Source organism: Macrosteles quadrilineatus, unplaced genomic scaffold (genome assembly GCF_028750875.1).
Source record: "Macrosteles quadrilineatus isolate MER2022 unplaced genomic scaffold, UCM_ALF_1.0 Scaffold_3__2_contigs__length_128488019, whole genome shotgun sequence".
Lineage (NCBI taxonomy): Eukaryota > Metazoa > Arthropoda > Insecta > Hemiptera > Cicadellidae > Macrosteles > Macrosteles quadrilineatus.
In genome coordinates, this window is record NW_026542596.1 from 74,183,359 (window position 1) to 74,207,553 (window position 24,195).

Genomic DNA, 24,195 nt, shown 5'->3' on the forward strand with positions numbered 1-24,195 from the left:
TTTTGAGAAAATTCTATTTTCCGTGATTTTGTGGGCTTTAAGGGAAAGTCATCATTAAAATTTCAAATTTATAAACTACAAATCAGCCACGTTTTACATACCAAATTTCATTAAAATCGGACCACAGTGATGTAGCCTGTAGCTCTGTACAGACCCACACACACAAAAACATCACTTTCAAACACCACTCTTTTAAGTTGTATAGGGGGAGAAGGTAAACACATTTTAAGAAGGTTAAAAACAGTTTAAACTGATTATATTCTAATTCATTTTGATGACCGCAGGATTGCGTTTTATGACAAATAATGGCTAAACATACTTCCTTCTCGTCATATTTTACTCAATATTTCTTTGCCCAAGGGTAATGTGTTGCCCAAAATACTCTAACTCACAACGCCGATGAGTCCAACGACTCAATGATTCATAGAATTTGAAATGTTGATCATGCAGGTTTGCTGCGTCGAGGGTCGCACGTGTTTGCGCCCCAGCAGCCACTTTTGACGTCGCCAGACAAAGTCAAGTATCACAACGTCATAGATTTACCACAAACCATAAACAAGTTTAAGAGCAATTCATTCGATAAATCTAGAGATAAGGCAATCTCATAATCCCCATACCTACCCAAGTGGTTATTAACTTTACCTGTAAAGGCAGTTCAGTGTTGGGTGTCTGTGTTTTGTGTCACCGACAAAAAAGTTGTTATAGATGTAGACAGAATAAAAATTTAAACTTAACAAATTTTAAAAGTCTGGTAAGTATCTAATAACTACATTCTCCAAATGACGAAAAGTACTGTGCAGACCTGTTTTTTTTTTATATTGAGAATACTAACGTGAACGTCTAGTCGACACATATATTAATTAAAAATATGAATATTTTTACTCTATTTGTTCAATGTTGTGTTTTTTTAGCTACACAATATTCACGATCCTCTAGACAATTTGAGGAATAGGAATTATTTTCACTCCATTGTTTAAGCAGACTAATAATTTATTCAATATACGGAATTTGCCATTGGAATTCTTCAATAAACAGTGTTTAACGATTTTGAAATTTGTACAAATAAGTAACGTAGGCCTATTATTATTTGTATTTGATAATACGTAGTATTATTGTATTAATTATTTAAGTGCCGAAATGAGAAGCTAAATATTTTACCACCACATCGTTGAGTAAGTAGAGAGTATTTAGTATTCAGGTTACAGACCCTGGATAATCTTTTAATTACCTTCTCAGTGTCACTACTCCATTGGGTTTTTGTATCAGCACTGAAGTTGACAGCTTTTTCATATAAAAGGAAAATACGTTTTTTTGCCGTAGTCATTATACCCACGGGCTTTCAAAATTGTCATTCTAATCGTATGAATGCACAGTTTTAATTGAAATCACTTGAACCCCTGTTTTACTTAGATTAAACAGGTGTAACAGCATACGTAAAATATAATTTGTAAAAGGACATACCAAGGCCTATTTTACAGTGTGAAAAACGCCTGTGTGTCCGTAGCATAACACAAGGCCGCGGTGAGACCAACGTGGCAACAGTTTAGGATTACGGTACTTTATTAGATCAAGACCACAGTGTTTCATATAACAATTGAACCCATCGTTTTGTAATGGTTATACGTTATGCGGTATTCATCCGATATGACCAATTATAAACTACTTCTGTACTGAATCATTGTTAAAATATTCCTGAACTTATTCATCTTAGTTAATTGTACAGGTCATAGTTTCAAGTACTGAACACGTGCCTCTTTGGGAATATTCCACGAAGGTAATCTTCAAAACACCAAATGTCAATCATTCTTTAAAAGTTATTGAAGCCATTCATTGTAGTGACAACAGGCTGAAACCTAGTAAATAGTTTGTATCAGTTAGCACATGTATTTTCATAGAGAAGTAAGTACCTTTTACAACTATAAAGGTGAAGGTCGAGTAATGATTTCGGAACCAACTGCAAATTTAATCTGCAACTTTTCTTGAAATGTAGCTTTTCTGTTTTTAAAGCATTTAAACAAGTTTTCCAAACTTGTTTCAGAGCATAAGTTTGAAATATGAGTAAGACTCCAAATGATTCCAAGAATTCTGTGAACAACGGCATAAATTTATTCACCACTTCGTCCAAGTAAGTGTCCATCTATTCATTAACCATTTCCAATAAATAAAGGCATTTTTATTTATTTATTTATTACAGTGTATTTGTGGTAATTTGTTAACATTATGTTTTTTATTTTTTGTTTACGGATGACTAAGGAAAATGGCAAAATTGTACCAAAACTAGTTTATCTAATGAACTAATGTTTATTTTAAAAAGTCAACGGATATGGATTTAAATTACTTTAACTCATAACTCATAACTCATTTATTGAACCAAAATAACAGATACAAAATTTGCATTGGTCATGTCAAATAATAGAACTAAAATTAAAATAAACAATAGACAATGTTGCTTCAATAAAACAATATCAATTACTTCTTACAACAAAAAAACTAACTAACTTTATTCTGGGTGTTTTTTAAACGCAACTTTCAAAATTAAAATTTAAAGTGCAGAGAGCCTATATTTACCGGTCTCTTTCTGTTAACGACTTTCTGGTCTTAAAAGAATACAGAGGCTACTTACCTCTGCTTACTCTGTTACTTCCTCTTCTTTTCGCCTTGAGCGCGGCGAAAAGAAATTATGTTTTAAAAAACTGTTACGAATTACAACACACTTTGCTTTGTTTAAATATCCTTTGTTAAACTTTTGAATTTAGGAAATTGCCAGCAGGTAACTCACGAACTTACGAATCCAAAATAGTATATTTTAATTACAGGGTGTCCAACCTAAAGTATTCCAACTTTTTATGTCTGACAGTAAACCTTTTATGGGGGCCCCTTTATTTTTTATGTTGCTTTTAGGTGTGTATTAAAGTTTTCTAAGTTTCCTGCCATTTTTCAAATATGGCCGCCAACTTTGGTTAGAGACATAAAATAAAAACGTTAGCTATTGGAACAGTTTAGGTTGATACCCTGTAATTTTCATTTTATCATGAACTACTTGTTGCCACTGGGCGGATACAAATTAAATACTTTTTACAGCGTTTATACCCTTGATTTTACAGGGTTCCTGGAACATTTAAACTGATTATTTTCTTTTGCAGAGCAAAGTTGGCAGGATGTGTGGAAATTGGACCTCACGACTACGAGCCTTTCCAACACAGAGACTTTGTCAACGGTCTCGGGTTCGTACCTAGCTCTCAGTAATAAAAATTAAAACATTTAAATATGATTAATAATATACATTTAATACACTAGGCCTATGTGTTTGATTCATTGTTTGGTTCATCTTCTTTTGTAACTCTAAGGCATCATAAATCATATTAAATATGTAATCAAACATACAATCTCTAAATTCAACTTTGGGTTTATTCTGTCCTGCAAGTAAACATTTAAATATTAACTATAGAAACTAAATCAAATACATACATATATAGTCAATGATTTTACAACGTTTTCGTTTCTCCCGTTTGGATGTTTATGAATATTTTTTAATTGGCTTCTTTATAGTCTCTATTAACTTAATAAAATGGTACATGTCTTATTCTAGTCTTTATAATAGTTTTCATACATCTGACTTTAAAATTTAAATTAGTTGTATTAATGTTAGTTTTATTTTAGGTTAATGATAGGCATTTTTTTTGGAAAGGGAATCACCCAATACAAAAACTGCAACAACACACATTATAATAGATTAAAAACAGTTTGAATAAAACATAACGAAATTAAAAACAGGTAATGCAATGCATGTTTACTAACAAAAGTATTTCGGTTCTGTTGGAATAATTGCTCTTAACAAAAACAGTGTTATAACTTTTATAAGAAGTCTGTATTCGAATAGGTATTCAAAATTGATTATGCTTTCAGTTTGATTTATTTTCAATACTATACACTTTTTCATAATTATTAAGAATTGTCGATTATCATACAGACGCAGGACACGAGTTGTTCTCAGCAACCTTAATTTGTTTTTAATATTTCAAGTAATCCAAGTTGGAATAACGAATGCATACTATTGAACATAAAAAAACTACAGTAAATCTAAGATCAAACGAGACATGCAGTAAAGCCGTTTAAGCGAATTTCCCATAAAGGGAATAATCTATTACCGTAGTACTCATGGTAAGACCTGGACCCGGGACCGATTTATTTTTTCGTTTTGAGGTCCCCAGAGGCCAAAAACACCTTCCGTTCAAATTCATACAATACTCGAGCAAAAATGATCCGATTTAGATGAAATTTGATATAAACGTGTAAACCTACATTTATTCTAACGAGTTCGCGAACCAGCATGATCGGACTATGGGAACGGGGGTTTATGGGGTAAAAATAGGGTTTTCCCATTTTTGACCCTAAAACATAAAATTTAGCAACTTCTTTCCAAACCATTTTGTAGAGTAAAAAAAAAAAACAAATAATTTTGTATATTGAAGCGTTTTATGCGCCTAATGGCTACGGAGAAAATTCCCATGTTATTCTTATGGAGAATAAGTAAACTGTTGTAGTTCGCTTGTTAATGAACATATTTCGAACAAATTTGAAAAATGCATTTATTCCATACCACACTATTAACAAAAAAAAACACACTTTTTTACCCTCCCTGTTGCAGCAAACCTAAGTACTCGTTAAACTAATTCTATTTAAATAGGGAATAAACGTGACATTTTTAAGGACGCATTTTAGTGTAAATCCAATCAGGCAAAATGGAATTTCGCTTAGTCTGCAGGTTTGCTGCGGCGGGGGTTTTTACTTTATTATATTGATGCCAAATAAATTAAACTTTTCAGAACCATGGGGGCGCTTTTCCACATGATTAAAGGGAGTCTTGGCTCCGGTATCCTCTCCATGCCAATGGCCTTCAGGGACGCGGGCCTCTGGGTCGGACTCATCGGAGCAATCCTCATAGGAATGCTGTGTACACACTGTGTGCATATACTGGTTAGTTTACTTAAAAGTACATTGAAAATAATCTCTTAGATCTATCCTCAGATTTGGTGAAGATTTTTAGGCTTGTTCTTGGTTTTATGGTTAACTATTTTATTTTTGTTAAGCCAAACTTTAAAATGTTTTAACTGAAAAGAATCCATTTGTAGACCATTTTTGTCCCATTAATTAAACCAAATAGATGGATAAATAACAATGCTTTATTTTACAACTTTACAAAGTTACAAATTGTATTTTTAGGCACATAAGACAATGGTCATTTGACCGTCTGTCTGGTTTGCAAAATCCACTTCCACTATATAATTACAAACAACACTGCGCCATTATGCACTCATATAAAAGGTAGCAAACATAAAAGGTCAAACTCACTTAAAGCTAAAATAAAATTCAAAATTTACTTTCATTACTATTTTTTAGTACTTAAGGAATTTTTTAAGCTATTACTACGCTTACATATCCACACATACGAATATACACACAGTACATGTGATACCTAGGCTATACTAAACTATACATACAGTACACACATACAGACATACACTCTATATTCTATATTTCTATATAACATACAAACATATTTTAACATACAGTTTGAAAATTAAACCAAAAATTTCCTTATAAAGTTAACAGTAAATGATAATTCTTGGAGATTAAAAATATCATGATCCTACAGGTTTAAACTTACAAATTTCTAATTAGTTTAATTCTGGGTGGACCGATGCTTCGAGGTGGCTTGCTTCGGCAAAAACTCAAACAAACAAACCCATAACCAAATAGTAAAGCAATTTTAAAATATACTCCAAAATAAATTAGACAATTTATTTTAATCGACATAGGCGCGATCAATCAAATGTTTAGTCCTCTGTAGGTTTTGATAGTAGGTCTAACCACGATTACTAGGGTCTAACCAGTGCCAGGGCTATGACCTTGCTATCCTTGCATTTTGTAATTTATTTATTTGTTCAGACCTATGTTATTTGTTTATATCTAGTCAAATGGAATATAACGCCTTGGTTATTTACTATTTACTTTGCTATACATTTATTTTAATAATTTTTTCTTCAACCATGTTTTAAGAAAGGCTGGAATCTTCAACAAGGACACATAATTAATGTATGCTCTAAATTTGACCTTTCATGTACAAATTTTACGATACAGTACCAATAAAATCTTATGTCAAACCAACAAAACCGTTTGAAGGTTCGTTATTTCAGAATATATAATTTTTTGTTAGATAATTAGAAAAGACTGTTAAAAAAGTGACGAAGTTTGGGCACCTCTTGTAAGAAGTAGCTCGTCACTACCACTAGTCATATATTCGGTACTCGGTAAATGTCGCGCATGGGCCATTTCATTTTAGTAGATGAAATTATGACCAAAACAGCTCTTTTGTCAACTGCCACAGTTAATCTGTTTTACAACACTAAACATATTTACGATCTATTTTAAATGTTGAATAATCGTTTACCACAAACAGTTGAAGCCTTGATTTTGGGGGGTAATAATTTAATTAAAACCTAGAATCTGATGGATTTTTTATGTAAAATATTGATTTCCCTCTTTTACCTTAATACATTTTGAAATACTCAAAACTATGCACATCAACAACACTTCACCTTAAATATAATATATAATCTAAGAATAAAAAACTGTATCACATCCTAATTTATGGTAAATCAAGTTACTTGTTACTATTTACTTACCTCTTGAAAAGCTAGTCTTGAGATAACAGAAATCATTGAGATATGATTGTGTGGATTTAGAAAAATCTGTTGAATAGTATTCATTGCAGAGAATATTAGCTTTAAATTTAACACAAGCAAAAGACTTGATGCACTCTCATGGACCATAAATAAATTTGGTAAATTAAATTTGTTCAATTAAATGGAATTAAATTAATTTAATTTTGTTTTCGTTATACAACTTTGTCGTATTTGATTTTTTACAGCTGTGCTTAGATTTGCCTACTCTGTAGAGGAATTTGGGCAAAATACTAATTTTGTTTAGTACATAGGCCTACTGCTCGAATATGAACTGTACCCTTTGCTTAAGTCAGGACAAATATGTCAGTCAACAAAAAGCAAACATTGATAAAAAACAATGAGTATTTGGTAATTTAAAGATAAGCTAGTTTAAATGTCTGATATCCTACTATGAACTAGATAAGTTGAGGATTTATACCCTCTTCAATGTCCATATTTAACGATCTTCGTTATTGTTGTTAGCCTGGACTTAGATATCAAACCAAAAGATTATAGGGTCATTGCACCAGTGAATGACCAGCCCCCAGTGAATGACCGTTTTGTATAAAAAAAAACATTATTATTACTAAGCTTTTTGTTTGGCCTAGTCCATTACTAGGTCTTGAAGTTAACTTTGGATCCTGATACGAATCTACCCTATGGCACTGGTTAAAAAAGAATGTGTCAATCATCCTATTATATGGAATGACAGTTGTCATGTTAAGGTACAATTTTGCACTCATTTGAAGGTAAAAATACTAAACAAATAATAGTTTACGCAACGATCGTGTAGAAATAGTACTAACGACACGAGTAGAAAATTTAAGATACACGAGCCTTGGCAAGTGCCTTAACAACTTCTACGAGTGTCGTAAACACTATGTACGCGAGTTGCGTACACTACTAACATACGACAGTGTTTGGTTTTTAACTAATAATCACTACTCATAACTTTTAAGAGAGGGTTTTTTTCGTTTATAACCTTTCATTGCCACTGACATTGATGCAACGACTCATTGTACTAATTACTAATTGCCCCAATCGTTAACAATATTGGTAAACAGCTGATTTGCTGGAGTTCGAAGCATTACAATTTTACTTCTTCTCTCTCAATCCTTGAACCTCGTTGGTACGTTACCCATGTTGTTAAGTAAATCTATGCTATTATGTATGTAAACAATGCTCTGAAACTTCATTGAACTGAACTGAAACGGCTACTTAAAAAACCTGTCGTAGGTAAAACTATTTATGTTATGATCTCATTATTTGATACTCACTTTTAATTGTCATGGGATTTATTTGTATTAACATTAACATAAAACATAATGAGTTTACACATTGCGACACCCGCCGGCTGTCCGAAAAACCCGCTTCACTAATATATATAAAATACCGAGCATGCTACAAAAACAAATAAAAATATACATATCTAATTTAAAGGCCTATTGCTAAAAACTGTTCCTTTAACGTGATAAAATTACAGAGCGTAAAATAGAAAAGGAAAATTGAAAAAATATACCACCATTTTTTTTTTTACAAATCTTAGTAGGTAAGCTGAAATTTTCACAAAATATTTTCTATACCTATTTTATAAGCTGTATGAATTGTCAGAGCTTTCAGTGCATAAATGGGGAAGTAATATTAAATCAAAAGATTAAACCTCATTGTAGGACACCCTATAAATACGCATGTATATGGTAGTAATCAATACATGTACTGGTTGCAGGTGATGTGTTCTCAAGTATTATCAAAGAGGATTAAGCGACCCAGTCTAGGGTTCGCAGAAACTACAGAAGCTGCCTTTTCCACAGGTCCTGTCATGTTTAGGCGGTACGCAGGAGTGGCCAGGTAATAAAGTACGTTTAAATAAAGAATTTAATTGTATTTTTTTAGTATTAGCCATATTTTATAGGTTCATCATATTGACATAATATTTTTTCTAGGGAGGTGGTAAATGTGTCTCTTATTTTGTCCTACTACCTTGGCACAACTGTCTACATAGTATTCATTGCTGCTTCATTCAAACAGGTCAGTACCCTTGATCAATATCAATGTGCAACTGTTATGCTTCTCCAGAAAGAACTAAGGTTCAGAGAAAAACCTAATTGCTTATGTGATATCCGTCGTCCGTGCCATTTTAGCTTTAGTATGTTGTACCAGAAATATATACTTGTGACGAGCAAGTAAGAGCCAGAGAAACGAGCACTGTGCAGGAATTCCGTAACAGGGCACAGGGTCTTCCTCCACCATGAGTGTTGTGGTACATGAGGGCGATGGGTGCGGTGCGAGACTTAGCACTAGACACCAGCAACTATTTCCTCTAGAGACCAATTAAGTGTGCAGTAAAACCTCACTAACTCAACAATTTTTTGGACTCAGAGGTTGTCGAGTTATCCATGGGTTTTAATTAATGAATAGAAAACAGACTAATTTTTACATACTTGTATTACTTACATGCATATTTTAAAACATTGAAAAAAAAATTAAAACCAAACTGTTCAATTATGAACCAGTGATACAATTTTCTTTAGATTATTAATTATTGATCTAAGAAACGTTGGACGTTAGATTGCAACCAGTGTTTAGACTGTTCCATAAAAAATTAAAAAGATGAATGTCAAGGAATTATAACACAAATAAAAATAAGATACAAACCACATATGTATTGTGGAAAATCACAGATCATGCTGCTTGTTATCAAGGATACATTGACAATTATGAATATAATCTATTTTATACTCTTATATTCTTATATAGTGACCATTTAACATTGTTCCTCAGGTAGTAGATAGTGCCATGCAAGTGGATCTCAACATTAGGCTGTACATTCTCATGGTGATGGTGGTGATTGTTCCCATCGGTAGTATTCGTCACCTCAAGTATCTAGTGCCGTTCTCATTCTTCGCCCTCCTCTGCCTCATCTTCGGCTGTGGTTTCGTCCTCTATGATGTCTTCACGGACCTTCCACCACTCAGCTCCAGGCCGTTCTTCAGTTCGTGGAAGCAATTGCCACTGTTCTACGCCACGATGTGCTTCTCTATCGAGGGGATTGGAACGGTAAGTAATTAGCAAAAATATTCACGCATAACTATCAATGAGATACACTTCTTTTTAGAAAAAAGCACTTGGCTAAAGAATATAAAAAAGAAGAAGGAATGGATACAAGACAAACTTAAATGAGAAGGAGAAAAGAGTTCCACAGAGAAAGTAAGGTACAGTACAGAGGAAACTTATGGAATGACCGTATGTCGTCAGCTCTAGTATGTTGTGCAGGAAATATACTTGTGTTTAGCAAGGAAGAGCCCAAACAGCGAGAACTGTGCGGAAATTCCTATCACACAGGGGATAGGGTCTTCCTTCACTTTGAGCGTTGTATTAAATGATGGCTGGGAGGGGTGTTGTACTAGTGCTAGACAGCTTAAGTGTACCATTGAATGTTTCCTCTCTACCTTAACTCTCTGTGTTTACTGGTAGTTAAAAGCACACAGAAAGTTCTTCATACAATATACTTGATATTTGCCCCAACAAGGAGCTCCTTCAGAAGAAAGAAGTTCTGGGGATTCCCTCTCGGAAGTAGTGGGAGAAATATAAAGTTAATTATATTGTGAATTTTATTTGTGTGCCTTTAACTACCTGGAACAATTTTCTTACTGTAAGTTACTTGTACAACCATTCCTTCTTCCTTTATTTAACGGTGAGTTAATGATTTTTTTACCTGTTATCTTTTATTTTATGTTCTTTGAAGGTTGAACTAGACGTCAGTTTAAGGTAATTGCAGCTAATTAGTATTCTAACAGGAGTTTAAAGATAAAATCTTCATTATTTTCAAAAGGAGAGAAGTTTGCAAATTATTTTATAACCTCCAACATCTGACTTACTGTTTGCTTGGATATTTGATCGAGTTAAAAAAGAGAAGTTAATAAAAGGTCAGAGCAGTAACAAGTATCCTTCCTTTAATGAAAACTAACTTAAAGCTGATTTAGTTTTTCAACCATTCTGCAAAGGAAATATGTTCTAATTTCTATGATTTCCGAAACTAATCAGCTAAAAACGGGTTTTCAGGTGCTTCCTATAGAAAATGCCATGAAGAAACCCAAGCACTTCCTGTCGTGTCCGTGGGTGCTGAATGTAGCCATGACGTGGCTTGTACTCATGTACTCTATGGTGGGGTTCTTCGGCTACCTCAGATACGGAGAGGCCACGGAGGGCAGTGTGACCCTTAACCTTGGACATACATTGTGAGTTGTCTACATTTACCTTTTTCTCACTGTTTAATCCTGCATATTGAATGTAACTGATATTTTTTGTAAACCGTGGTTTAATTTCGGTCAGATAATAGCATTTTTTGTTTCAGAAGGAAATTGCATCAATACTATGTGTGATGCAATTTTTAATTTATAAAACAAAAAGATTACATTATCCAACCACAGTTGTTGGTATGGACTAGTTTCGTTCCTTGGAACTTCGTCAGGTCGTTTTGTATAACAAATAACATCATCAATGTATTAATACAATGTGGTACTGTATGTCGATAGATTCTTTATAAGACTGCCACAATCACAATAATTAAAACCTGTCATGTTGATAAAATAATTAAACTGGAATAAAAATTGAGAAAACTGATTAAAACTGTAGAGGCTGGCCAGCACTGTTTTTTCAATGCCACTGACTAAATAAAACTGACTGAATCATTATATTTCTTCTTCTCTCTGGTGCCACCTGTATTTCAGTTTGTTTAGTTCTTATTTTATACTTCTTTGATTTGTAGCTTGTCAATATTTATGTATCAAATTCAAATATAATATTATAGTTCTAAGGAATGAAACTAGTCGTCATACCTTAGCAACTGTAGACCATGAGCCACCAATATGAAACCCTCCCCCCCCCCGTGGGAATTTATGACTTATACTTTTTTTTGTTGGTATTACCTACCAGATTAAGAATTCAGTTGTTTGCCTCTTTTAAATTACAGCGTATTCCGGAAAATAAAGAAAAACTGTTAAATTTAAAAACTGTTTTATTTAAATTACAAAAGGGTAGCCTGCGTTAATTACTGGTGCAATATTTTTTTATGGACTTCTTTAGTATGTATTCAAAGGCTTTAAATGAAAGAAAAAGTTAATAAAATACCCCCGCTGCAGCAAACCTGCAGGCAATGCGGATTTCAAATTGGCCTGAATTGATTTTCAATTAAATCTATTTAAATAACATTAGATTTAACGAGTACCTCTAGGAAAGAGATTTTAAGAGATTCTATTTAAATTAAATAAATTTTATTGAGAAATTTTAGACGTAATTTTTACTGGAATGTAAGGTTCCAGTAAAATTAACGTCTAAAACTTCGTTTTCCTCATATCAAAATCGGATTTGCGACAGTAATTTTCTTGTTTAAATCTCTTTAAAATAATGTGCTGATTGATATGGGTTGCCTTTAAAAAAATTTAAGTTACTCTTAGCAACCCTGTTTGTGGGTGGGGGGTGAATTTCAAAATATCACCAAAAAGAACCTTACATTACCCTAAAAACGTGTATTGAAGCTTGTTTGAATTTATGCATATTTGTGCTGAGACCATTCATTATTTAGCAGGTTAACCCGTTGTTCCTTACTTTTACCATTAGCTAGGATTTTTTTCCAATCCCGTGGGATCTTGATTTTGGACCTCTCATTAAAAACGTTTCTCCAAATCCCCTTCTCTTTTTCAATGTTTTTAATAGATACATCTAAATTGGTATCCGTAATAAAGTATATCCTGCTGAATTTCGGAAAACGGCTGAAGGCAATCTGTGTTAGTTCACCAGAGGTTTCTGAAATATTAGTAAGAACCTAAAAGTAAGCCATACCGTCAATTACATACATACATTCTTCTATCTTGGGAGGTTCGTCTATACCCTTGTTCTCCAAAGCATGGAGCAGTTTGGCCTTTTCTGTTTTGGTTGGGCATCCATCGGTAGTGTTTAATGCCCATGGTCCTGGATCTAATGGGTATGTCATCAGCTTCTCAAGGTTAATATCACTTTCCTGGGACAGCAGTAAAACTCCAGAAACATATTTCTTTTAGCTCATATCTCAACTAATCTGTTTGCATGCAGCTTTCCCTAGATTATCTACATTAAATAAATTGTCTTCCACCGATTCGGGTACAGGTCTTCCAGGTGATAAACAGACCATCTAGTAATTCTGACCCCGGTTTTCAACTTCAAGCAGAATAATGCATTGTTCAAAAGCATCAAGTACAGTACTTGCAAAATACTTTGTTCACTTCGTTTCATTTCATTTGCTTGCATGTCACTGAGAACAATCTGATGACTTCACCATACTTGCATTTTAAAATTCTAACTTGCTGTGGGCCCGTCCTACGCACAGGAATCAACTAATCAAATCAAATCAAACTAAAAAATCTATACTAAAAGACCCATGCTGCACTGCGGCGTTAAAATAAATATCATATCCGAGAAATAATCAAATTTATTATTTTTGATTGTGTAATACAGTATCTTAAACTTAACTGATTCAAACGATCAATAGCTCAAATTAAAGCCTATAATTGACTGATTATTTTGAGTCTAAAACATATAAAAAAACGTAAACAATACTGGAGCTATTGATATTCAATCATAGAAAAACCTTATAATTTTTTTTTATGTTGGATGTTCACCTTGCGTTTGCTTGAAAACCGTCCGATTTGAATAACTAATATCTTAAATGCAAGCCGGTATTTCACTGAAGGTTCTTAGACCAAAATATATAGGGTTATATAATTACAAATGGTAAAATACTGTACAATTTAAATTGAAATACGAATTAAAAAATATATCAAACCTATGTTTTTTGGTCGAGTAATAAAGTAGATAAATATACGATGATGCTTGATGTGAAATATATGTGTGCATACTACCAATTTAAGACCTCAATCATGAAGATCGGACGTGTAGAAGAGCCAAAGAAACTCGGAAAAGAAAAAAAAAACAAATTTAACTTCCTTTAGAAATACATGGGAGGTAAATTTAATTTACGTATAAGCCGAGTGGGACTGTCGATAAATATATACTGATGCTTGATGTGAAATCTGTGCGTGCATACCTTCAATTTGATACCTCAATAATGAAAATCGGGTGGGTAGAAGCGCCAAACGAACTCGGAAAAGAAAAACCAAATTTAACTCCCATAAGAAATACATGGGAAAAAATGTTGTTTACGTATAAGCCGAGTGGGACTGTAGGCAACTATATGCCGATGCTTGATGTGAAATCTGTGCGTTAATACCTTCAATTTGAGACCTCAATCATGAAAATTGGTCGGGTTGTAGAGCCAAACGAACTCGCTAAAGAAAAACCATTTTTTTAAATATATATATTCATGATATTTTCGTGTTTTCCAGAACATGCTGTAATTCACAAGTGGCAAACACCTAAAACCTTAAAGTACATGTCAATACAAAACAAAAAATGTTTATGTCGAAAATTCCCACCGGGGGGGGAGGGGGGGTAAACGCCAGCCTCCGCTCTACTGTGGTTGGATAAGGTAATCATTTTATTTTACCAGTGATATATTCCAACCAAGGGTCAAAATGAATAATATAAATTTTTAGTAGCAGATACAAAATATATTTTATTTAGATTTTGAAAAAATCCCCCACTACTGTATAAAAAGTTTTTAAGACTTCTTTTAACGGTCCAGCGTAACAGTGCAATTCCACTCTATCAGAATTTGATTGTTTGTTTTTCCTGTTTAATTCATCACTTTTTATATGTGCTCCTTGGTGCTAAATAAAAATATTGAAAATACAAATGTCATTTAAACAAAATGTTTTTCAATTTTCAGCATGGGTGAAATGGTAAAGATCCTGGTGGCACTGAATGTATGCTGCTCGTACGGACTCATCTTCTGTGTTCCCAGCGAGAGTATGTGGAAATACGTTGAACCATTGGTCAAAGAGGAGAATAAAACTCGCTCTTACTATACTATGAGGCTACTGCTTATATTGGGCACAGGTAAGTTGAACTTGCGCAAAAGTTTAGATTTATTTGACAAAAAAAATTTCTAATTCTACCAGTGTGCTTCCCTGGATATTTTTTTATCTTTTATATTATGCTGAGGATTCATTTTGTGAATTCACCATATAGGGAATGGGAAGATGGTACATTATTACCCTAGGTCTAAACGTACTTCCTCTACCACACTACTAAACCGTAGCCATACACTCTTCTAGCCTGTGAAACTAAAATCTATACATTGCTACAATTGATTTATCTGTTACATTGCAACATTACAACTTCTATCTTTCTCCAGTGGCTCTAGCCACAGCCCTGCCAGACCTGGAGCCAGCCATAGGTCTGGTAGGGACCATCTGCTACTCCACCCTGGGTCTGCTCTTCCCGTCCCTCCTGGAGCTCATCACATTCTGGGACGACCCGGTGTACATGGGTCGGTGGCGCTGGAGGTACTACAAGGACTTCCTGCTGAGCATTGCGTGGTTGGTAGCCCTGGTGGCCGGCCTGCAGGCTAGCATAGCTAAGGTTGTAGAGATCTACTGGAATTGAGGTAGCGGGAATTGTTGGAGAAGGAAAAATGGAGTGGAAAGTTGGTAACCCTTGTGTAAATTCCAATGAATAACTATTGATAAAAATAGACATCGCATTTCTGTGTTAAATTTGTTACCAGATTGACAAAAAATGAAATATTTTGAATTGAGCCAACAGAATGCACAGGAATTAATGATTTCTTTCAAAAACACCAACTTATTAACTAAATACTTAGTCAACAAATTATATTTTAACTACTGTGTATGCATAAAAGATTAAATTTAATTTAAGCCTTGTGATAAATTAGTCGCTTTTACAATATTGTGTTTGGTTGGTAAATTTGATAAAGGATGGTTTTATGTTATATGACTTTTTAAAGATATAAAAATGTTAAACCCATTTGACAAGTTAACATAAATCGTAATACTACCTTAGACGGTTTTATTTATAGCAAAATGCTTTTGTACAATCTATGTCTTGTGTATTAGTGTATTAGTATCAGTCTAGTATTAGTGATGTGATATTAACTGTAAAGCTGTAAAGCCTCAAAAGTAGTTTATGTATGGCAAAATTTGTTATCGAGATTGTAAATATTATGTATATAAACATTGTTGTTATAATTACTTTATGAAACTTCATATAAAATGCTATTAAATGTTAGTTTTTATGCAATTATTTCAACAATATTTATCCTTTAATGGTTTTCTGGTCTCCTCTCTCCACAGTAGTTATAGCATGTTTAGTTTCTATTCCACACATAGTTTCTTATTTGATTCCTTGTACAGAACCGGTGTGGCAGTGTAATGTAAAAACACTGTAATTGGACTTTTTGTATGTTTACACATTGTAAAAGACTCGATTTTCATTCATAAATTAGCATATGATTTACAAACTATTCTATTGTTTGAACAACACTCCACCTATTTTTCAAAATTTTTGGATCCTGTATATGGTGTAATTGACCTATTACCTTGTTATGTCATAATTAGTACATACACACACATTCGATAAAAGGGTTTGCTTGAAGACCAATACTAGCTAAATAACAGTTTTGAGTGAATAAGGGGGAGACTTTAACAGTTAATTTCTTTGGTAATTGAAATTTTGGATGCAAAAATTTAATTTGAAGTTAAGTGCTGTATTTTATGCATATGTGAGTTACATTTCATCACAAACTGTGCCCTTGATGGCTAGACGAACCGGAGACATGAACACCCTGAAGTTGACATTTTCTGGGTTTAGATTTCCAAAAAAGAACTCTGGGAGGGGAGAACTTATGACCCATAGATTGCCCTTTTTATCCACTTTGAGGTCATTGGGGAACACCATCGTTTCCTCGTCCTGGGCGATAATACCAATACTTTTGTCTTCATACTCATCTCCCCTGCAAATAATGAAATTGACATTATAAACACAAGTTTAAACTAACTTAAATGTTTATCATGGGTGTTGCAACAAACTAATTTAACAAGTTAACAAGACAAAAATCACTAGTGTTCGGTACTTTTTTTAAATTCCCTAGATTGGTGCTACCCTAACCTTGCCCAATGTTATCTACGGCGAATCGTCCCCACTCCGACTACTGGAAACACTCCTCACTAGCATTGCCAACGGCGTCATGGGCAGATGTCCGCTACATTTACCTACATAATTTCACATAGACAATCAATCTCATTAATTCAATTAGTTTCATTTTGTCAGTTTTAAGTTTTTTCAATATACCAGTAATTTTTAACTTCACCAGTGCTAGTCATTTCCCTTGTTGTTGCCCCCGCACCATTGGTCTACACCGCTGCTGTCTACACCGCTTCCCTCCCCTGGACTACCCACTACCTTGGACGAGACGGACATCATCCACCCATGAGACATCCGACAAGGTAACGTAGCACCAGCATTAATTTTGTTTTGTTCAAACCGCCGTACGGCTTTCAAAGAAAGACCGTACAACTACAACTAGAATCAGAATATATATATTTTTATGTTTTCAACAGACTCAAGCCTTTCTGACTGTATGTTTAAATATGCACTAATTTTACAAAATCAAATTGAGCTTACTTGAACGAGTTCCAACATCCAACAGCATTCTTGGTGACCAGAGTGAAGAACAGAACTCCCGTCTCTTCATCCAAGAACTCTGCTGAACTTTGGCCTCCCATGCCTCGGTTGCCAAGAACCTGAATAGGATCATCATAGCAAAATGTCAGTGTGTTTGACTATGATTCCTAGAATGGTATATTGTGAACAACTTTAATTATAGGAAAGAACCCAAAGAGGTTGAACAGATTAATTTCAATTGAGATAGTTAGCCCTCTCCTCTTCAAAATTGTTATGAAGAATAAAGAATAAGACAAATATAACTACCCATTAATTATCTAACACCAATGATAATTCTGTTGAGAGCATGCTTCTCAAAATATATCCGACTCTTTATATTATCATGATATGAACTTTTAAGACAAAAATATATTTTACTACCTTTATTAAATGGTTCCAGAATTATTCACTTCTTATTTTGAACATGATTCAACTGTATAATTTTAGTACTATTCGAAGGTGGTAAAATCTGTTTTATGGGCTACAAAATTCTCCATTGACAAAAAAAAAAAAAAAAAAAATTAAATACAGCCTGTAGGATAGCTACAAGATAAAGCATCTTGCACCATTTAAGTTTGAAGGATCTGAGTTGCATCCTTAAAATAATATCATTGGAAAAATAACTATTATTGATTCCTGATTCCTTCTTGGTACCTATGTAAGCAGTAAGCACACGCCTAATACAAAGATATTGTGATCTCCTTGAGGTTACAGCTCCGAAGAGAGAGGTGTGAGAAGGTCTTATCATGAGTTTCATCTCTCTTTACACTTTTTTTGTTCCTTCTATCCTCAATACCAATCTCACAACAAATTAAGTGTTGTGATTATTTCTCTGCAGTGTGTGTGTACTTTTATCACACCATAACATAACTATGGGTACTACACTAAACTATAGCCTGCTTCTAATATTATGAAATGACCAAAGTATACTTTTTGTTGACATTCTAATGACCTTGAATGCACTGAAGTCCTGAGCCGCGCTGTCAGAACTCATCATGCTGGAGTTTTGCAGATGTTTGGAAGCAACAACAAACTCCATGGTAGAGGCAAGTGCGTGGAAATAGACAAGACGATACCCCTCTCTATCTACCGGGGATAATGCTAAGTTGAATATACCGTCCTGAAACAATCAACACATTTTAAATTAAGAATTTAATGAAATATTAATATTTTCATACAGAGCTGATTGATATAAACAGAATTTTATATTATAGCTTAATTAAGCTTAGTCTGTTCTCTAATCAATGGCGGGTTTCTAACTTTTTTCTAAGGTCTTGGTAGATATTAAAGAACCTATTTTTATCTGCATTCTTATCCCAATTTTAAATGGGTAAGGTAACCAATACCAAGTGTATAGATGGAATAGTTAGAAAGTGATATTTCTAAAGATATAATATATCCTTAATGATATAACAGAATACTACAGCGCTATCAGCGGAGCCCAGCCTTGGGCATGTGTGAAAAGTGAATAGTGCTTTGGCAAAACCCACAAAAAATCATCACGATTGCTGTCACAATATTGAGAGATGATGTCGGATGTTGCGGCGATATCAATAAATTATCACCCTATGAGTATGAGCAAAAATTTGGTATTTTGGGTTGGGAAAGATTTTTAATAGTAAGGGTGTTCAGCGAATGTTTGCACAGAGCCTGCACTACCTAAGGTCGACTCTAGCTATCAGTGTCACCTGCCACTGCCAGTGGAATTTGCCGCTGGAGAAGTCCCCGGAGAGAGGGTCGAAGTGGAAGTAGTTGTGAGTGACCAGATGCGTCTCATTGGTCTGCAGACTGTAGACGACCAGGTTGTAGTTGTAGACGTCGGGCAGATAGACATGAGCGTGGTCACAGTTGGCCGAGGTTACGTCTACAGTGATGGAAGGAAACAGAGACTTCTCGTTGTACTCTTTGTCCTTCAGCGAGTACGAGAACAGCAGCGAGTCTGACTGGAGAAAATGTTTTTAAAGTTTCAGTTGGGATTATAGGGATAATTTAATCAACTAAAATATGTTTTGAGTAAAGTTGAATTCTGAAAAAAGTCACTGTTCTGGAACCGGCTGTTCATTAGTGGATTTTAAAACAGATTTAGGACATAATCCAGAACTTGTGGGGGAGCTTGGATAGTGTTAGAGCACAGAACGTTGGTCCCTGAGGTTCTGGGTTTAAATCCTTCCAACCACCAACGAATGTTCTAAGTAATAATGCCACAACCCTCTAGGTCTAGCCTCTGAAGTAACAAGTATGAACAGTTATAGCCAGCAAAAAAACAAAACAAAAGCTCTCACTAGGCATGTAAAAAGTTAAATTTTAATCTACTAAAGAATCTAGTAGTGCTGCTGTCACTGGCTGGCTTGGATATTTTAGTAAACCTTCAATCAGATACATTAAAATTTGCTTAGTCTCCAAGTTTGCTGCAGCAGGGGTTGTATTTGAGATTTACCTACCTTCAGATCGTAAATCATCAGTTTAGGAGGTCCCAGCTGTTTGTTGTTCTCTATAACAGCTGAGTCCATCACCCAGAGTCTGTCACAGGCGTCTGCTCTGACTCTCACTACAGATGTTAACTTGGGTGGCCAAGCCTGTAACACCGTGCTTGCAAACAGTCATTATAGCCTCTGCTTTTTTTAGAATTGCCATATTATTATATGTTAAAACTACAGCAGTAATCTAAAGCTAGAATATATAATGTACAGTGTAAGTAAATACCAAATTTTATATCTGTACTTTTAAAGCCACCCCCCCATTATTAAAGTAGTACCTACCAAACAAATAGGAAGAACAAAAGAAAATCATTTAGCCTATACTTTTAATATTTTATTACAAATGTATAATTAGTAGGTGTACCATTTTAAAACATGTTATATTAGAATTTTAAAATATCAGGGTATTTTGGGGGTCACCTGGATAACTTTTGTAATTTTAAAATTAATTAAAATCCAATCACTTTCTCTGTTAGTTACAATGAAATTAACAAAAATAAGTTATAAAAAATAAACTAACCTTTGCTTCACCGCCCAATGTGTTGGCTTCCAAGTTTGGGTAAGGTATAAGAGGTGGAGAAGTAAAGTTTTTGATATCTAGAGAGAAAAACACATAACATAAAATAATCGTCATTGGTTTGAGGAAAAAGTAAATAAAATTTTCATGACTTGAAGAGGTATAAATTGAATCATCTAAATTGGTGAACAGGATGGGTTAGTGCATTAGAACCCTAAGCACCATTTTTTTGTTATTTTCTACATGTATGTAAAAAAATGCTGTTAGATCTAATCTTACTAATATTATAAATGTGAAAGTTTGTGTGTTTGTTTGTTTGTTTGTTTGTGTGTTTGAAGTTCAATCACGCATAAGCCACAGGACAGATTGGGCTGAAATTTGGCATGATGATAGCTTACATTCCCGATTAACATATAGGCATATTCTTATCTCAAAAATCCTTTCGGGCTCCGCCCCAGTGGCTCTATAATCCCCCATGTTAACCTTATGGAATTCATATTTAAAGGGAATTAAGGAATTTAGTCAGCTGTTTCAACTAAAAAAGTTGGTTCTATGATATGGAAAAGCATTAAAAAGTTATAAGATTTACCAACAGGGTGCAGCACTATATTTTTTTGCATTTATGAAAACAGCTAATTTGAACTAAGCAGCAACAAAAAACTGTGATTCGCAATGAGAACTGTCAAAGTAGGATTGTTTACAGTTATGTTTATTTTTTCATTTCATGAATAATTTGTGATATTTTGCGCATTGTTGATAATTTATTTTTCTCTATTGTTTAGGTGAAGTGTTAGAACATTATGGCTATGGTAGATGTGTAATACTACAGAATACTGTAAATTAAAAAAAAAAAAAAATTTTATCAAACTGTGTCCTCCCTTTTATTGCAAACGCAAAGCTTGAGTATGACTGCAATACGCATTTTATACTTATATTCCAACCCCGTACGAAGGACGGGTACTCTGCTAGTTGAATATATATTTAGAGTAGGGAAAGAGTGGTAGGGAAGTTGTCTGTCTCTCTCACGTACTCTCCCATATACCATCATAATTGACACAAACTTATATTAATCTTCAAAAATAGCTACCGGTATCAGTCATTTTTGGAACTGATAAAGGTATTGCAAAACCAAATATTTTATATATTACAGTTCCAGGGCTATAACAATGAATTTTATTAATCTTCAACCTGTGATACATATTAAAATGTTCTTTTTGAGTTTTTATCAGATTTAGTGAGGTATTGTAACAGTTTTTTAATGACCAACATTTAGTAAACTTTGTAAAAACTATCAACCAATGACTTGACAGCAGGATTTGATAGTTAACTAAATCAATGACTGAAGTTTGTACCAAGGCTTACAATTGGGCTGAAGCCACTTCTAGACAAAAAAGTTTGGTCATGGCAACAAACCCATATAAATTTGTAAGTCGAAGTCCTATTGTACAACATAGGGTACCTAAACACTTACTTTGAATCTACCATTAGTACAGTATTCAAATATACGAATATCTCAAATTACCAGCCAATTTGTCATCCAGTTTTATATAATTGAGGGTCGACCAAACTCCAGATTTGAACCTTGGGACAGTGATAAACAACTTGTCGCCCCATCGTTCTACCCCCAGGGCTAGATTGTTCTGAGGAACAAACCTCCCAGAGTCCAAGGCAGCCTGGCGTTCCTGAGGCGATCCGAACATGTAGTCCACCAATGTCCAGTGTAACACCTCCGTGAGACGAGTGTTGATTGACAGAACCACCTGGGGCAGCAGACCTGCAGGTCATCCTCGTTTGTATTTATTTCACAAAAAAAAACTTTTTTTTTGCACGTTTTTGCACAAAATGATCAATTGGTAAATATTCCTCAAACTCATTTGATGTTTCCTTGAAAAATCTCAGTAAAAGTTGTGCCTTTTGACAAGTTTAAAAATATAATCTTGTGAGCCTTAAATTTTAAGTTCTCATATTTGGTGAGTAACAACTAGCCCTATTTTGGGTTTATGTCTTAGTGCAGTTCACTCTCGTACTCTACTGGCTCGCTCACTGAACTAACGTCTCGATTACGGCAGAGTTTACACTTGAAAACTATATTCTGAAATTATTAAAACTCTATGTAAAAAGTCAAACACTAGAGTCGGGACCACATAAGTTTGCAGTTGAGGGAGGAGCCTATTTACCATATGGGTTTGAATGAACCAATGAGAACTGTGCGGTGTTGCCAAATCTAATAATACCAGCTGATTTGAAAATATTGCTTTGTATATTTTATTAGTGCGAAGTGGCAACGTTGCACTAGCCTTGTCTTGTGATTGGCTGTCACCAACTGCAAACTTACGTGGTCCCGTCTCTAATTTCCAATCACTCTGTACAGCTGAGCAAAAATCATTGGTTTCCAATACAGAAAGAATACCTATCTTCCATGGGGCAAAAGGGTTACGCATTTTCAGACACCAGTCCTAAACGTTACTTTTCCTTTCATAAACAATACTTGGCCAGTCAAGGGAATTTACCTCGGTTCTCTATTGATGGCTCATCTAAAGACCAAGACCTTTCTTTAGAGACCCCTACAGCTACTAAGAAGTTTCTACGCCCAGCCGTTCTCTGAAATAAGCTGTGACAAAACCCAGTTTTTCCCCCATAAGAATAACATGGGATGGGAATTTAAAAGCCACTGGGGCAGAGCCCCAAGGGAATTTGCCACGTTTCTCTTTTGATGTCTAATCTACAGACCAAGTAGCCCTTTCTTTAGACACCTCTACCGAGTTTCTACGCCCAGCCATTCTCTCAAATTAGCTGTCTCTCAAAAGAAAAACAGTTTAAAATTAATATATAGATACCTATCTTCCATGGCAAAAAGGGGTTACGCATTTTCAGACACCAGTCCTAAACGTTACTTTTCCTTTCCTAAACAATACTTGGCCAGTCCCTAACAAATTTATTTTCCTGGCCTAACAAATTAAGATTCTGAATATACTCTGTTCACAAAATGTAGGCGGTTTTAGGGGAAGATATCTATCCCCTCTCCTTGAACCTATTTTTTTTAAATAATAGCTCAACAGCTGAGGTTTGCCAAAATATAAATCAGCTGCGCCATGTATATTAAGTAAAAAAGTAGTGGGGAACTTACCCTCAAACCGCCAACATTTTGTGAACGGAGTATAGCTTAACAGAGGAGCACTAACTGAATAATTTGTAAAACTATGCTTTCACTATTATAAATTTAAAGAGAATTACTAGTGTGGAATTTATACTATTTGTAAAACCAAGAACTATTGTGTGATTATTTGCATCATAAAAAAATATTGTTCACTACTTGTCACAAAAGTCCCATTCTCTGTCAAAATGGACTACTTTAAGGACTTGGTGAAATATAGTATTTGTGGTCAAATTACAGAGAACCCTTTCTTTTTATTCTAAAAAAAGTTAGATTAACACAAATGATGCATCCAATTATAAAAATGGCACAGAAAACTTGGAAAATTATATTTGACCAGTTGCCATAGGTAGAAGGTGAACAATAGTTTGTAAGCATCATATTTTACAGTAGACCTAGAAGTCTCTGCTGTATTGTAGTAGGTAACTTACACAAAGTCAAAAGTGTTTACTCACCCAAACACACAAGTGTCCACAGTTCCATGCTCAATGCTCAATGCTCAATGCTCAATGCTCGCTGATCTGGTTAGTGTTTAGTCACTGCCCTTGGTCACAATGGTTACACATGGCTACATTCAACTTTCAATTTTTTAAATCTTATCTTTGTCACTTTTGTTTCCCATTCAACGGGTTTCCGCCAGTTTGCTTATTTTTTTCCAACAATTATAAGTACATAAAATGAACATCCGCTGCAATTAGTTCTGGT

General features: G+C 34.4%; 2 protein-coding genes across 2 annotated transcripts; one reads left to right on the forward strand and one right to left on the reverse strand.

Moving 5' to 3' along the window:
- The first annotated feature begins 669 nt into the window (after nt 1–669).
- LOC128990937 (proton-coupled amino acid transporter-like protein pathetic) lies at nt 670–16,503 on the forward strand. The gene is made up of 10 exons (XM_054413601.1): nt 670–751; nt 2,039–2,125; nt 3,144–3,224; nt 4,827–4,977; nt 8,452–8,573; nt 8,669–8,753; nt 9,507–9,782; nt 10,788–10,963; nt 14,548–14,717; nt 15,016–16,503. Exons 2-10 carry the CDS (start codon nt 2,055–2,057, stop codon nt 15,264–15,266), a joined length of 1,383 nt encoding a protein of 460 aa, XP_054269576.1. The 5' UTR covers nt 670–751; nt 2,039–2,054; the 3' UTR covers nt 15,267–16,503.
- LOC128990938 (protein yellow-like) lies at nt 16,362–23,978 on the reverse strand. The gene is made up of 8 exons (XM_054413602.1): nt 23,946–23,978; nt 21,859–22,110; nt 20,340–20,416; nt 19,784–19,918; nt 19,031–19,285; nt 18,295–18,462; nt 17,304–17,422; nt 16,362–16,632 (listed from the first exon to the last, which is right to left on the reverse strand). The coding sequence occupies exons 1-8, from the start codon at nt 23,971–23,973 to the stop codon at nt 16,407–16,409; spliced, it is 1,260 nt and encodes a 419-aa protein (XP_054269577.1). The 5' UTR covers nt 23,974–23,978; the 3' UTR covers nt 16,362–16,406.
- Nucleotides 23,979–24,195: the final 217 nt, after the last annotated feature.